Source organism: Quercus robur, chromosome 11, assembly GCF_932294415.1.
Source record: "Quercus robur chromosome 11, dhQueRobu3.1, whole genome shotgun sequence".
Lineage (NCBI taxonomy): Eukaryota > Viridiplantae > Streptophyta > Magnoliopsida > Fagales > Fagaceae > Quercus > Quercus robur.
The window spans coordinates 45,034,467-45,049,152 of record NC_065544.1 but is presented as its reverse complement, the minus strand read 5'-3'; the positions used below and the strand labels follow the sequence as shown (position 1 = coordinate 45,049,152).

Below are 14,686 nucleotides of genomic sequence, written 5' to 3'. Positions count from 1 at the left end.
GGAAGCGAAGCAGTCATCCCGGCCGAAGTTGGACTCGCAAGCTACAGGGTACACAACCACGATGAGGGCAGAAACGATGAGGCTATACGACTGCAGCTTGACCTAGTGGACGAGATCAGGGCAGCAGCAGAACAGAGGCTCGCTAGGTACCAGGATCGCATGGCCAAATGCTACAACTCTCGGGTCCGACACAGAGACTTCCAAGTCGGAGACCTTGTTCTTAGAAAAGTCATGGGCGCCGCTAGGGACCCTACCCAAGGGAAACTCGGCCCCAATTGGGAAGGTCCTTACCGAGTTTTGTCGTGGCAGAGAAAAGGTACTTACCACCTTGAAACATTGGAGGGACAGAAACTACCACATCCATGGAACACCGAGCACCTACGGAAGTACTACCAATAGGAGCAGCAGCATGAAGACCAACTCCTTTTATATTTTTTCAGCAAATTATAGTTTAACTCCTCAGATTTATCGTTTATTTTAGTTTTTTCGCAACAACTTTTTTAGCCCAAGGGGCAGGATTTGGTTTTAATTACTTTTATTTAAATGCATGGCAATAAGAGGAGTTTTATTCAGAAATTGCTGAAGTGTATTTTCCTTCCGACGGTCCACTAAGTTTGCAGCCCAAAAAACGGCTAAGTCCATAACACACGGACTAAAGAAAAAGCTGACGGTCCAATAAGATGGAGTAACCATCACAGGGCCCAGGCCTTAATAGTTGACGGACTAATGAAAGATGTCAAGGCATCAAAGCTAAAAAAGCCAAGAAAACAGTGGTCCGAAAAGGCTAAAAAGCCGACGGATCGACAAAGATGTCAAAAGACATCAACACCTAAAAAGCTGACGGGCTAAAACGATGTCAAATGACATCAAGGCCAAGGCCAAGAAGGTGACGGCCCAAAGAGGCTAAAAGCCAAAAAAAAAAAAAAAAAAAAAAAAAAAAAACTGACGGACCAAAAGGATGTCAAATGACATCAGGGCCAAGGCCAAGAAGGTGACGGCCCAAAAAGACTAACAGCCTAAGGGCTGACGGTCCAATAAGGTGGAATAACCATCTTAGAGGCAAGATCCTCAAAACTGACGGACCAACAAAGATGTCAAAAGACAACACTTGTAAACCGACGGTCGTAAAGCTGACGGGATATTCAAACAGTTTAAAAAGCCGACGTATTAAAAACAGACGGGAATTTCCAACATTCGTCTGAGATAGAGATAAAAGCGACGGAAATGAAATACGTGCAACTATGCATAAACGTCAAGGGCACTTAAACATTACAATTGTTTAAAACTACAATTGTTTAAAATTACAACTGTTTAAAACTAAAACTGTCTAAAAATTACAACTGTTTTCCAGAAGAGATGAAAAAAGAAAAAAGAAGCAAACTACAAAGCCATAATTAGGCAGCAGGAACGTCAGCAGGATTGCCGTCAGCAAGACAGTCTTCAACGTCCACTATAACAGCAGGAGAATCGGAAGCTGTAGGATTAGCGGCAGGCTGAGCCAGGACGACGCTGCCATCATGCTCCGGTGTGGGTTCGGGCTGAAGAGAGACGTCGTCTCCATCGTCCATTGTAATCCCAGACAAGTCCAGATCCGGGAAAGCCGACGCAACCTGACGAAGGCAATCATCAAACCCAGTGCCATAATACTGACCACATGAGTCGATGAAAGACTGCGACGTTTTGAAGTCCCTGATCGCGTCAGCCCCCGCCGTCTGTAGCCTCTCCTCCAGAGCCGTCACCTCTCCTTGGAGCTTGACGTTCTCGCCACTGGACGCCGTCAGTTTAGTATTAACATCCTGCAGCTCCTGGTTCAGGATACGGACGGCTTCCTTATACTGAGCCTGCTGATTCAGCAAGTTCTTGTTATGGCTGCGAACTCGACTGACGACCCCCTCCTTCGCCACGCAACGGTCACGGAGGGCTTTGACACGAACCAAGGCCTGAAAGAGCATATCCGTCAGATAAAAAGTACGCCAAAACAAGATACGGCATGTTCAACCCAAAAATGTGAGAAACTTACCCTGGAGAGATCAAAGAGGGCCGACGCCCCTAAATCCTCCGTCCCTACTTGATCACAGGGCTCCATGTCCGTTGGTTTTATCAGGGACTCAACCTCCCCGACGGCATATTCTTTGTGGGTTAGGAGACGGCACGGACCCTCAGTGACGGGACCAGCGGAAGTCATCACCCCCTTTCCCGCACCATGGCCAGACGTCGGAGGGGACTTTTCCTTCAATGGTTCGACTGACGGAGTGACGGCAGGCTTTTTTGAGGGACGGCCGTCACTCCCGTCAGGTTTCCTCTTCGCCACTTTGGCGACGGCCGTAGGGGTTGACGAGGCTTCCCCCCCTGCTTCCTTGGCCTTCCTCTCCTCCTTCTGACGAGCTGCGGCAGCCCGTATCCTTTGCTTCGCAGAATCCATCTCTACAACACAAAGAAAACACTTAGGAAAAGTGACGGAAATAATGAAACTGACGGAAAAATAAAAGTCTACTTACGACGTCGCGCAAACTCCTCCAACCTGCGAGCTTCCGCTGACGGATTTGGGCCCCCACAGTATAGATGGAGGGTGTCAAGGGTAATCAAATCCCTGCACTTACGGTCCTCCAAAGGAATTTCTAGAATCCGATGGATGAACTCCTCCTGCTCGTCAGTTATATGCGGACGGGTATAAGCTGGAAAAAGAAAAAAAAAAAATAATAACAAGTGTTAGCACCGTCACTTCAAAAAAACGCACGAGCCTCATGGGTGACGGGATTAACCTGAATCCTTGACAAAGGCCCAGGTATTGTCAAAGTAACCACTGGGCATCGTCGCCCACTCCTCCTGACGGCACACCCAGTCCGTCCCTTCAACGAAAAAATACCTACTCTTCCAGTTCCTATTTGAGTCAGGCATATCTGACACTAACCGTAGCCCTTTCTCTCGGGCATTAAAATGATAAGTCCCCTTAGACGAGGCAATGTGATGAGGCCTATAACAATAAAAAAATTCTCCAAGTGTAAGCTGACGGTGCCCTCCACTAAAGCTGCCCCACAGGATTTCAGCTCCTATAAAGGTCCTCCAGGCGTTTGGGGCAATCTGGGTGACGGATATTCCTAGGAAATCAGCTAGCTGACGGTGCAGAGCCGTCAACGGCAACCTCAGGCCCGCAGCAAACATAGCGTCATACATACCGACGTCAGCTGTCCGCCCGGAGTAACACCTCTCACCCTCTCTAGGGAGACGGATGGGAATGTGGTCTGGGATCTGATAGCGAACCCGTAACTCCCTAAAGACCTTACCACTCATCCCGGGCAAAAATTTGTTGACGGCCCAATCCTCAGGAAGAATGAAGGGACGGTTATCTCCGGAACCCTCCGAACTCCCTTCACTGGATCTCTCAGCCCCGTCACTGCCATCCCCGTCAACATCCATTCCAACCCCATCATTTTCATCCCCTCTTCCCTCATCCCCATCTCCCTCAGCAAAACTCTCTTCACTGTCAGGAGATTGGGCTGACGACTCTCTCTCTGACGGGAGGGAGAACTCTGACTCATTTCCAGAACCAAAGGCCTCGTCGTAGCCCGCTCCCTCGCGGACTGACGACTCGTCACAAGACGCGTCACTCGACATCTGACTACCTACAAGTGACGGGTTCAAACTAAGTACCTAGGCTGACGGCCTCACTTATGAGCCAAAAAATAAAAAGAAAAAGAAGTAAGGAGAGAGGATGAAAACTCACCGGTATGGAAGCCTTCTGGACGGCTCTAGAGACAGCAACGGTAAAGTGACGGTGGTGAAGCTGACGAAAGGTGAGCGACGGTCTGTCTCTCCACAAATTCAGCAGGGTTGAAATAGTGAAAAATGACTGAAAACGCTGTTTATATATATGGAAAAAATGGCGCGGAAGACGAAGCGACATCTCGTCAGGAGTGAGGCCAATGGGAACGAGCCACCTGTCCAGGGCATTAAATGCTCAGATCTACGCGATGTTTCTGCCTCTTTTGAAAACAAACTCCATAACCCGTCAGTGCAGAGGGTGACGGAGATATGGAGTAGGGGGCAAATGATGAGGATAAAAACACTGGCAAGGGTGACGGCACGTGCCTGACAAGGGTGACGGCACGTACCTGACAAAGGCGACGGTGCAGACCTGGTAAGGGTGAAGATGCCGACTTAACAAGGATGACGAGATGGTATTGCCGTCAGCATACCTTCTAGGCTGACGGTGATGTAAGGCAAAAGAACTCCACATAGGGCCGAACTTCCTGAAGCTTACGGAGTAAGCATAGACTGACAGGATAACACAAACTGACGGTGTCAGTTTATGAAGTTTCCATTTTGCACGTATAAGTAAATAACTTGCTCCCCACGTTTCATGAAACCTAAAGACTCCTATATGGAAAGAATCCCGTAAAATACGCCCAAGGAGACTCCTACAAGGAAAAGACTTCTACTCCAAGGAAAAGAGGGTCAACCCTCTCTACTATAAAAACCCAAGCACCCTCACAAACCAAGGTACGCGTAATTTACCCTCTCTAGCACTCTAGAGCAGTGAGAATAATTCTAATTTGACCTTCGGAGGGTACTTGGCCGGTACCACACCGGTACTCCCCGCTAGGTTATTCTTTTTCGTTGTGCAGGTGCCATAGTGATCGTACGAGGAACGTGTGACTCATTGGTGGTATTGTTTTCGGTATCATCACATAGAGAAGTGGTTTTGTTATTAAGATTATTGTTGTTTTGATTACTTGCAACACGAATAAGCATTGTGTTAAAAATGTCAGTATTTAAAATATAAATATCATTTTGTAATTAAGGCCCTTTCGTAGTTCTTACATATAGACCAAAGGTTACAGTGCAAAACGACGTGGTGTGGGCTCACAATTAGTCCAATTCAACGGATGAGCCTAAAAGACTGTTAATATATTATACCTTAAAATTTATTTATTTATTTATTTTTTTTCATTTTTGGGTTGATAAAGAGCCCATTATGTTAGGGCCCAAACTGGACTTTTTATCCGACTCCGACTCTACAGTCTACATGGGTTTTACCGATATGTATATATTCAAACGGAAGCCTAACCTACGGTCTACATAGTTAGCCCTACTTTTCTGAATCAAAGCAATGGAGGTGATATGGAAGCCAGATGTTGTTGATGAATTTGTGATCGGTTTTTGTGGGCATCGGTGGGTACCGTATGAACTGGAAGAGTCAAATACTACTCATCAACTAGAAGAGTGGTTCGCCTGTAAGATTCCAAACTCATCTTCTTGTTCTTCTCCGGTAATCAAGGTATATCCTTTTTCGCCCATTCCGTTTTCGTCAGTGAAGTTGTTCGGGGTTCGCAACACTCATGCGTACGGAGGGTCCCGTCTGTATACTATAGGCGGCATAGATCCCACCTTCGATTCCAAAATAGTCGATCCCTTAGATTACAATATTTATAAACTCTGGACCCTAAAGCTTGATACCGATAGCGATAGCGATAGCGATGGTGGTTGGAAGCCTCTTCCTCCCATGAATTTTCCTCATAGACGCTCCTCTTGCTCCATCGTCCTCGACGGTAAGTTATATGTGTTTGATGGTTTATCGTCTGAGTTTTCTGAAAATTGTGGCTGGATGGAGGCTTATGACCCCATCTCAGATACATGGGAGTCCTTGCCCAGTCCTCCTCTTCCTCTTCCTGTTCCTCCTTTTTCTGTTCGCATGTATGCCGCTCTTGAATCTAAACAACAGATTGTTGTAGCTTTACTTTGTGATCCCAAATTGAAGACATTATTTACTTACAACATCAGCAATCGATGTTGGACAAAACTTGCGCATCACTTCGATGTACAACCTGAGTATCCTTTATCATTTTATAGAAGTCCTGTAGCTGTTGGTAACACTCTCTATTGGGGTTCTGTTCACTTCAATAGAGGCTATGATGATATCCGTATACATGCTCATGCTTACGATTTAGATAGGGATAAGTGGCTCGTCGGCTCTTTGAACATTTTTCGCCGTGGCGTCATGAGCCCAATTCTTCTGGAGGATGAACTTCTGGTAGATAAAGCACATACACCACCTTTGCTCCATTTAGCTGATCAGAAATTCTGCATTTTCCTCCACTCTACCAACCGCAAACACACTTTCCACCACAATAAGGAAGGCATTAAGCATGATTATCTCAATTGTCTCATACTTGAAATTTCTCTACCAATATGCGATCATGACAAGGACAAGGACAAGGACGATAGTACGGACCTCGACCATTCCTCGATATTGTGTATTTCCATTGTGTCCATCCATAAGTTTCCCTTCCATGACGAACTAAGCTTCCACGATAGCTTGTTGCTGTAAGTTTTCTACTCTCTCTCTCTCTATTTCACTTTCCTTTTCCATGCTTGCATAAATTTATCTGCTGTCTAGGCTAGCATTAACAAAAGAACACCTGGTATTTATTTTGATATCTTCACTAACAATTGATCTTTCAAAGCCTATATATCATGCGCCACCTCTAATTGGAATCATTATCAATTCCACCCACTACCCCACTTTAATCTTGCTCTAAACATGCATTAATACTCCTTCTATCTGATTTTCACCTTTGAATAACATCACTGTTACTCATTTCTGCGTGAGCAGGGATCAAACAAAAGTTGTCAAATGAAGCAAGCGTAACCATCAAAGACAATTATTGTAGTAGGTTGCTTCCTTGAAGGTTATGCATCAACAAACAGGTCTACTCTGTTCCATGTTTTTATGCATGCACTTTGCAGATTTTGCACTCTCAAATATTCCTAGAGGAACGTTATTTATTTATTTGAAGATTGGTGGAGAGTGTTTGAACTTGTGAATAGTTTTTGTTATAGTACATTGGTGGCACTAGCTATGTCTCAATCCTTTATTTCCAAGAAGCATATCTTAAAGAGAAACTACTACTTAGCTAGCTAACTGGGCACGTGTAATTTGATCATTTGTCAGTACATTATGCAGATTAGTTTAGCACAGTAGTAAGAGGATTCTGCCCTGCTCATGATGTATAAATACAGCAGATTGCATTATTTCACTTAAGCTTAATGAAATCAGTTACAGTTTTTCCCTAATATAATTCTTTATCTTTGCCTTCAATTTCAAAGCTGCTTTTGTCTATTTACCATTTGATGCTGTATGTTGCTCTAGGCTTGTAAGTTGAAATTAGGGGATCTGAAAGGAGCATTGCTAGTCACAGAATTTGCAATGCGTAATGGAGATGAACTTGTGAACAGTTTGGAGATGTATTTTCACCAAAATTAAATAGTTGTGAGATTATGCGTGCACATTTTTATTAGTTTTTTTTACTTCCCTTTCACCCAAGATATTAGTTTGCTATTGCTAACAAGTTTTTTTGAAGGGGTTAGACACTATAACATGCTATATACACAATCATAGACAAAACATAACATAGACTAAAAACGTCTAGTCTTGAGCAAATTGATGCTTCCAATAATAAAAGGTGATCATAGCAAAAGGATGATAATAAGATTGAAGTTGAAAGGGATAGAAGATCAGTTTTTAGACTCAAGCTACCTACAATGACCCTATAATCCTAGCCCTTCATCTTCCATATAACAATTGAATATTAACCTTCAAATTTTATTCAAAGTCATGTGACTATTAATTGCTGAGGGCAACGATAAACATAACATAACTTAGACAAGCAAAAGATGAGTCTTGTAATAGCTAATAGGCTGAACAAAATGGGCAATGGACTAATAGGCATTCTCTGCTTTAGTTTTGACTTTTCATGCACCTACATCTTTTCTGTGTTTAATGTGGTTATTTACTTGATAAAATAAATTGTTTGATGTTGTACTAACTAAATCATTAAAATAGTAATTTTTATAAAGGAAAACTCTGATAACCAAATGCTTAACATTTTAACAATGATGATTTGCGGAGTTCATGCCATTTTACTTATTACTTTTACAGATACCAAGACAAAGTTTGCTGAGTAGAAGCTTCTTGAGGAACTATAATAGTAATGGCAATGGAGAATTATAGCTGGTTGGTCTTATTCCTCATTCATTTTGTTATTGCTTTGGCTCATGGAATTTTAGACTTTTTTAGCTTGTAATATTTTGTTGACTTGATGTAATGGATATTGGAATGTGAACTTCTAAGTATAATGCATTTGGGATTTATTTATTATTTATTTTTTAAAGAAAACTTTGTTGATATGCCAAGTCATTTTGAAAAATCTATGAAATATAAATTTGGGTCCTTGGATGTTTGGTCCAAATGTACGAATCTGGTGGCCAACTTCTATGTGATGATAACTCAGATTAAAAATCTTCTGCTTATTAGAAAACCTATGTATTGTTGGTTTTAGATAGATCCATATTCATGAATTTTTTTTTTAATTTTTTTAATTTTTTTGGAGAATCTATTATTGAAGAACTTAATTTTAGAAATGTTGATAGGAAATTTCAAGTTAAACACTTGTCAAGCTCTCAGGAAGCTCTTCTTCTTTTATTCTTTCTGGGTTTATATGCGGTTGAAAATTAATAGATTAATTAATGTATTAAGAATTTGGTCAGAGAAGAGGAGCTGCACTTTGCCTAAATGATTTTTGCATATAAATAAAAGTTAAATATTGGACGTAGCAAAAATATGGAGGGTGCAGTTTTGTTCTAAATTTAGTTTGATGGTAAGAAAAGGTACCCCAAAATAAAAACTATATCCTCCAACTTTATTTACTTTTCTTTTTGAGCGTAACAATCAAAGTCACGTGACTATAAAATGCAGTAAACAAAACATTACATAGTCAAAGAAAAGATGAGTTGTGTAATAATTAACTAATATGCTGGACACAATGGATAATCGACTAAGGCATTCTCAGCTTTAGCTTTGATGCCCCTACATCTTTTCCATGTTTAATTTGGTTATTTACTTTGATAAAATAAATTGTTTGATGTTGCTTTCTTGTTTGAAATTTTAAATTCAGTTTTAATGTTTCTGTGCAAACTGTGGTTTATCCATTATATTTATTTTTTGTTAGATTAAATTTAATCTTGCAGTACTAGCCCTTTCAAGTTAAGAAGTTTTGAAAGTGCTTCTCCCTTTCTCTATATATGTTCCAAGGCATGAAGTGGGAAGGGGAGGAGTTTCATTGGCGAATTTGAATTGGCTCTATATCAATGAATATCATCATCCATACATGATGAATAAGTATTTATTCTGTTGGATTTAATAACCCATCATAAAGCCTCTTCACAAATTACCTAAAACAACCTTATCATTTATAATTTGCCTACTGCCTTGTTCAAGGAAATAAAATTTATTTTTTGTCAGATTAAAATTAATCAAAAAATGTAGTTTATGTTCTGTTATTTGTGGTGTTTTGGTGTAAGTTTGTTTAATTTATCAAATTTGGTAACTGGGATTTTTCGTTTTGAGTGAAACCCAGTTGCTTAAATTCGATACCAAGTTGGTATATTTGTTTTAATTTGAAGTTTGGTGATTAGTTCATTTTAGTTTCAAGCAAGAAGATGGGCCTAAAGGGCTTAGTGTTATGTTAATTGTACTGTTTTGCTGTGTTCTTTTGTGTTGTAGTTTATGTTCATAGTATTAATTTAACAGTGACTAAATTTAGTCACGGTTCACTGCTTTTGTTGTTTTGGTTGTGTGATGTAGTTTATGTTCTGTTATTTGTGGTGTTTTGGTGTAAATTTGTTTAATTTATCAAATCTGGTAATAATTAAGTCCTTTTGTTTGAATGGAACTCAGTTGCTTAAATTTGATCAGAAATTCTGCATTTTCCTCCACTCTGCCAAGCGCAAACGCACCTTCCACCACAATAAGAATAAGGAAGACAATAAGCATGATTATCATAATTGTCTCATACTTGAAATTTCTCCACCAATATTGGATCATGACAAGGACAAGGACAATAGTACTGACCTCGACCATTCCTCGATATTGTGTATTTCCTTTTGTGTCCATCCATAAGTTTCCCTTCGGTGGCAAACTAAGCTTCTACAAGAGCTTGTTGCTGTAAGTTTTCTACTCTCTCTCTCTCTCTCTCTCTCGCTTTCCTTTTCCATGCTTGCATAAATTTATCTGCTGTCTAGGCTAGCATTAACAACAAAACACCAGGTATTTATTTTGACATCTTCACTAACAATTGATCTTACAAAGCCTATATATCATGCACCACCTCTAATTGGAACCATTATCAATTCCACCCCCTACCCCACTTTAATCTTGCTCTAAACATGAATTAATACTCCTTCTATCTGATTTTCACCTTTGAATAACATTACTGTTACTCATTTATGCATGAGCAGGGATCAAACAAAAGTTGTCAAATGAAGCAAGCGTAACCATCAAAGATAATTATTGTAGTAGGTTGCTTCCTTGAAGGTTATGCATCAAGAAACAGGTCCACTCTGTTCCATGTTTTTACACATGCAATTTGCAGATTTTACACTCTCAAATATTCCTAGAGGAACATTATTTATTTATTTGAAGATTGGTGGAAAGTGTTTGAACTTGTGAATAGTTTTGTTTAGTACACTGGTGCCACTAGCTATTGATGGCTGTCTCAATCCTTTATTTCCAAGAAGCATATCTTAAAGAGAAACTCTACTTACTTAGCTAACTGGACACGCGTAATTAGATCATTAGTCTGCACATTATGCAGATTAGTTTAGCACAGTAGTTAGAGGATTCTGCCCTGCTCATGATGTATAAATACAGCAAATTGTATTATTTCACTTAAGCTTAATGAAATCAGTTACAGTTTTTCCGTAATATAATTCTTTTTCTTGGCCTTCAATTTCAAAGCTGCTTTTGACTGTTTACCATTTGATGCTGTATGTTGCTCTCGGCTTGTAAGTTGAAATTAGGGGATCCGAAAGGAGCATCGCTAGTCACTGAATTTGCAATGCGTGATGGAGATGAACTTTTGAATAGTTTGAAGATGTATTTTCACCAAAATTAAATAGTTGTGAGATTATGCATGCACATTTTTATCAGTTTTTTACTTCACTTTCACACAAGATATTAGTTTACTATTGCTTACAAATATTTTTGAAGGGGTTTAATCAGTTTACTTCCCCATCAACCAATCATCTACTATGTTCAATGAGATAAAATCCAATTTTCACAATGTAGTCACGAGTTCAAATGCTTAACATATTAGACATTATAATATGCTAAATACACAATAATAGACCAAACATACCATAGACTAAAAAAATCGACTAGTCTGAGCAGATTGATAGTTGCAAAGGGTCTAAGAAGAAATTTCAACAATAAAAGGAGATCATAGCAAAGGAAAGATAATAAGATTGAAGTTGAAAAGGATAGAAGATCAGTTTCTAGCTCAAGCTACCTACAATGACCCTAAAATCATAGCCACTCATCTTCGAATCTTAACCTTCCAATTTCATTCAAAGTCACATGACAATAAAATGTTGAGGACAACAATAAACAAAACATAATGTAGACAAACAAAAGACGAGTCTTATAATAGCTAATAGGCTAATTGGCATTCTCTGCTTTAGCTTTGATGTGCCTACATCATTTTTGCTCCATGTTTAATGTGGTTGTATATTTGATATGGTAAATTGTTTGATGTAGCTTTCTTGTTTGAAATTTTAAATTCAGTTTACAAATTCTGGTGCATACTGTGGTTACTCCGTTATATCTTTTTTTTGTTAGATTAGAATGATTTATGCAGTGGTATTCACACAATTTGCTATTGACACCTTTTAGTGATTGCAGTTTTGAGATTCTTATTGTAAGTATGAACTAATTTCCACCATTGACACGTTGAATTAACTAGAACACTATTTTCAAATGAATTAGTTATCATGGTATGATATGTTTGAATATTCATTTTTACTGATTTTTCTTGCACTTGATTTTGTGGTACTTTTTTCAATAATGTTTTATCATCAACAAGGATGAGACTAAAGTTCTTGTTTATGGCAAGGGTGGCAATCTCTAGCATGGTTATTATATGCATCAGATCCAAGTAGTCTCAAGCATAAGATGGTTGTGATTTGTGAAGGATATTATGTTTTGATTTTGTGAACATTTACTAATTGTTCAATATTTAAGATAAATATATAGTCAAATTACATATGTTTTCTTCTGAAAGCCTATTTGTAATTATTCTTTATTTCAGCTAGAATAAAGAAAGAGTTTGCTGCTTCTAAGAAGAAAGTTGGTTCATTAATGCAAGCTATATATGTGGACTGGGGAAAAAGTTTTTAAGGTGTAGCGAGGGATATTTTTGGCTCAATAGGTGGGATGGGATTCTGAATGTTAATTACTGTTACAGTTACTGATAGACGTGATTAGGAGAGGAAGGCATACAACAAGATGTTCCTATAGCAGATTGGCGTTCAATTGGTATCCTGGATCCATTCTTTTATTGTTTGATATTATTCATCCATTTTACTTTGAGCTGGCCCTTCCTTCTAATGAACTTAATCCTTTTACTTTTCAGGTTCTTCCAGGGAGCCAATGAAAGTAACCAAACCCCTCACACCAATACAATTGTACAAAATTGAGGATTAAACCAATTCATAGATTTTACTTGTCAGAAGTTTACAGGGTTGATTTGAGAATGCTTTTATGGGTGGTTCTGTTTGCCTTACAAACTTTCCATGGAAATCTATTTTTCATTGATTTTGGACTTTTGGTCCCTCCCCCTCGTTTAATCATTAATGGGTTTTTTCTTCTGCTGCTTCTCTCATTCTTCCCACCAAATCTATGGTCTTCTGCTCAAACTTATATATGCTAAATTCTAAATTTGAAACAAGACATGTTAATTCCGCTAGCTTTTTAGGTTGGTCTGTGGGGTTTGGATGATTCAATTGTCTTGTTGACTATATTAATATGATGCACTGAAGGTCTAGAATTTGAGGAAGATAGTAAGCAAAAGGATGAAGCATAATAGTATATTGTTAACGAATGTTGTAATGATACAAGTCACGGAATTTAGTGAATATTCTTTATTTTGATCATTCAGTTGTTACAACAAGTGCATAAAAGCAGATTCAAACTTTGGTTCTCCTTATAAAGAAAATCAAGTTTTGCCACTAAAGTACAAGGCTCTCGACAAATATAAATATTTAATTATGAATTGCAATGCATACACAGCTTTTAGGAAGGCAAAACTAACATCCAATCAGACTTGATTAAAGAACTAAAAGTTTCTCTATTGTGAGGGCTATATATAAATTGATTGCAGATGCCATAACTATGCAGCTCCCTTACCTCTTGTAAGACAGAAGGGTCTTCAGAAAATATCGCTGACAATTTGATTAGCCTACCCATACAGCCCTTCTCAACAATGGCAGTCTTGTTTGTATCACTTCCTGCCATCTAATTAAATGAAACATATATGAGGTGCTTAAATGCATCTACAAGCAACAATATGCCAGCAATAATCAAAGCAATAAAGATGTTAACTCACTGATCTAGGTTAGAAAATTCTTTCCTTTTGGTGTCCATTAGAGGCCAATTGGGCCTCTGGGTTACATACAGAGAAATGTTCCTCCACCATAAGGCCACTAACCTTATCGAAGGTGAGAGTTATTCCATGGCTCTTCACCAAATAAGTTTGCAGAAACCATCATGATTGAACACTCAAAGTTGAAACCAAAGACTCCACCAGATTTGCCATGAGAATTTTGTCTTGACATTATGCTTGCAATAAAGAAAATGAAAAACTAGAACTCTCTTAAAATTTGGTTGACTTCATACCTTGGATACCAAAGAACAGCATGCTTTAGCAACAACTGTCATCAATGCATTGGAGAATTGCATCAATCCCACCACTTTCTGCAATGGATTTTCACATTTCATCCTACACTAACCACTAAGCCAATACTATATATATCATATGGATGTTTGGTTGTCTTATCAGTTTTAGTTTTTAGTTGGTTTCCAAACAGGACGTCATTAATATGTGGCATTATTAAATCATTCACGAATTATAATTTATCATAACAAAATTTCCCAGGAAGAACTCTCCTCTCAATATCATTTTCTTACTTGCAAGTAAAAATCTTGTACACTTTATAGTTATTTAAAGCCATAAAAATATAATAATAAAGTCATTGTTTTCTGATGACAAAAGCAACTCAGCATTATTGGTACAAAGATTAAACCCGTACTAAACTTCCACTAGTTGTTTATGAGGAGAGGATATACATGCTATTTGTTCCAAAGACCATGTGGCTAAAGCAGCTTCAATTTAACTTTGGCATCTTGTCAAATTTGGATATACTCAAATTGACAGTAACAACCTTTAAAGCAATGCTTGCTGAAACTAGACCAGGTTAGCTAAGCCCTGCATTTACAGAGTCCACTATAGCTCTTGCAACTCCAATTTTTGCAAATATTTGTGCATAACCAAAAACCTGACATTTACATACATCACAGAGTTTCCTTAAGAAACACTTACACTACAGTTGGAGTAAGAGATCAATTAAATGCAAAAGCATGTATAACCAAAAGAGCAATTCTACTTAGTTTGGCAGCCAGGACTCCAAAGAATACAACTCAGCTTCAAAGCCCAATCTCACAAGTTTTACCAATCACAGAAAAAGGAAATATATATCCCTCTAAAACGGTGGGAATTTCATGACAAGTACAATGATCCCATGCAATCCATTTCATCAGTAACTCCAATTGTCTTTCTTTTCGGTCCATTTCATG

General features: G+C 38.8%; 2 protein-coding genes across 4 annotated transcripts; one reads left to right on the top strand and one right to left on the bottom strand.

The window, feature by feature from the left end:
* Window positions 1-1,394: 1,394 nt before the first annotated feature.
* LOC126705099 (uncharacterized) lies at window positions 1,395-2,677 on the bottom strand. The gene is made up of 3 exons (XM_050404049.1): window positions 2,499-2,677; window positions 2,021-2,424; window positions 1,395-1,940 (listed from the first exon to the last, which is right to left on the bottom strand). The coding sequence occupies exons 2-3, from the start codon at window positions 2,420-2,422 to the stop codon at window positions 1,395-1,397; spliced, it is 948 nt and encodes a 315-aa protein (XP_050260006.1). The 5' UTR covers window positions 2,423-2,424; window positions 2,499-2,677.
* Window positions 2,678-5,093: 2,416 nt separating this feature from the next.
* Window positions 5,094-12,656, top strand: LOC126706872 (uncharacterized). Of its 3 annotated transcripts, XM_050406444.1 has the most exons (7): window positions 5,094-6,324; window positions 6,614-6,708; window positions 7,940-8,014; window positions 9,737-10,003; window positions 10,297-10,391; window positions 12,144-12,370; window positions 12,468-12,656. In XM_050406444.1, exons 1-2 carry the CDS (start codon window positions 5,111-5,113, stop codon window positions 6,636-6,638), a joined length of 1,239 nt encoding a protein of 412 aa, XP_050262401.1. In that variant the 5' UTR covers window positions 5,094-5,110; the 3' UTR covers window positions 6,639-6,708; window positions 7,940-8,014; window positions 9,737-10,003; window positions 10,297-10,391; window positions 12,144-12,370; window positions 12,468-12,656. The 3 variants fall into 3 exon arrangements, with proteins under 3 accessions (XP_050262401.1, XP_050262400.1, XP_050262402.1); XM_050406443.1 differs by having other exon boundaries at window positions 12,144-12,656; XM_050406445.1 differs by lacking the exons at window positions 6,614-6,708; window positions 7,940-8,014; window positions 9,737-10,003 and having other exon boundaries at window positions 12,144-12,656.
* Window positions 12,657-14,686: the final 2,030 nt, after the last annotated feature.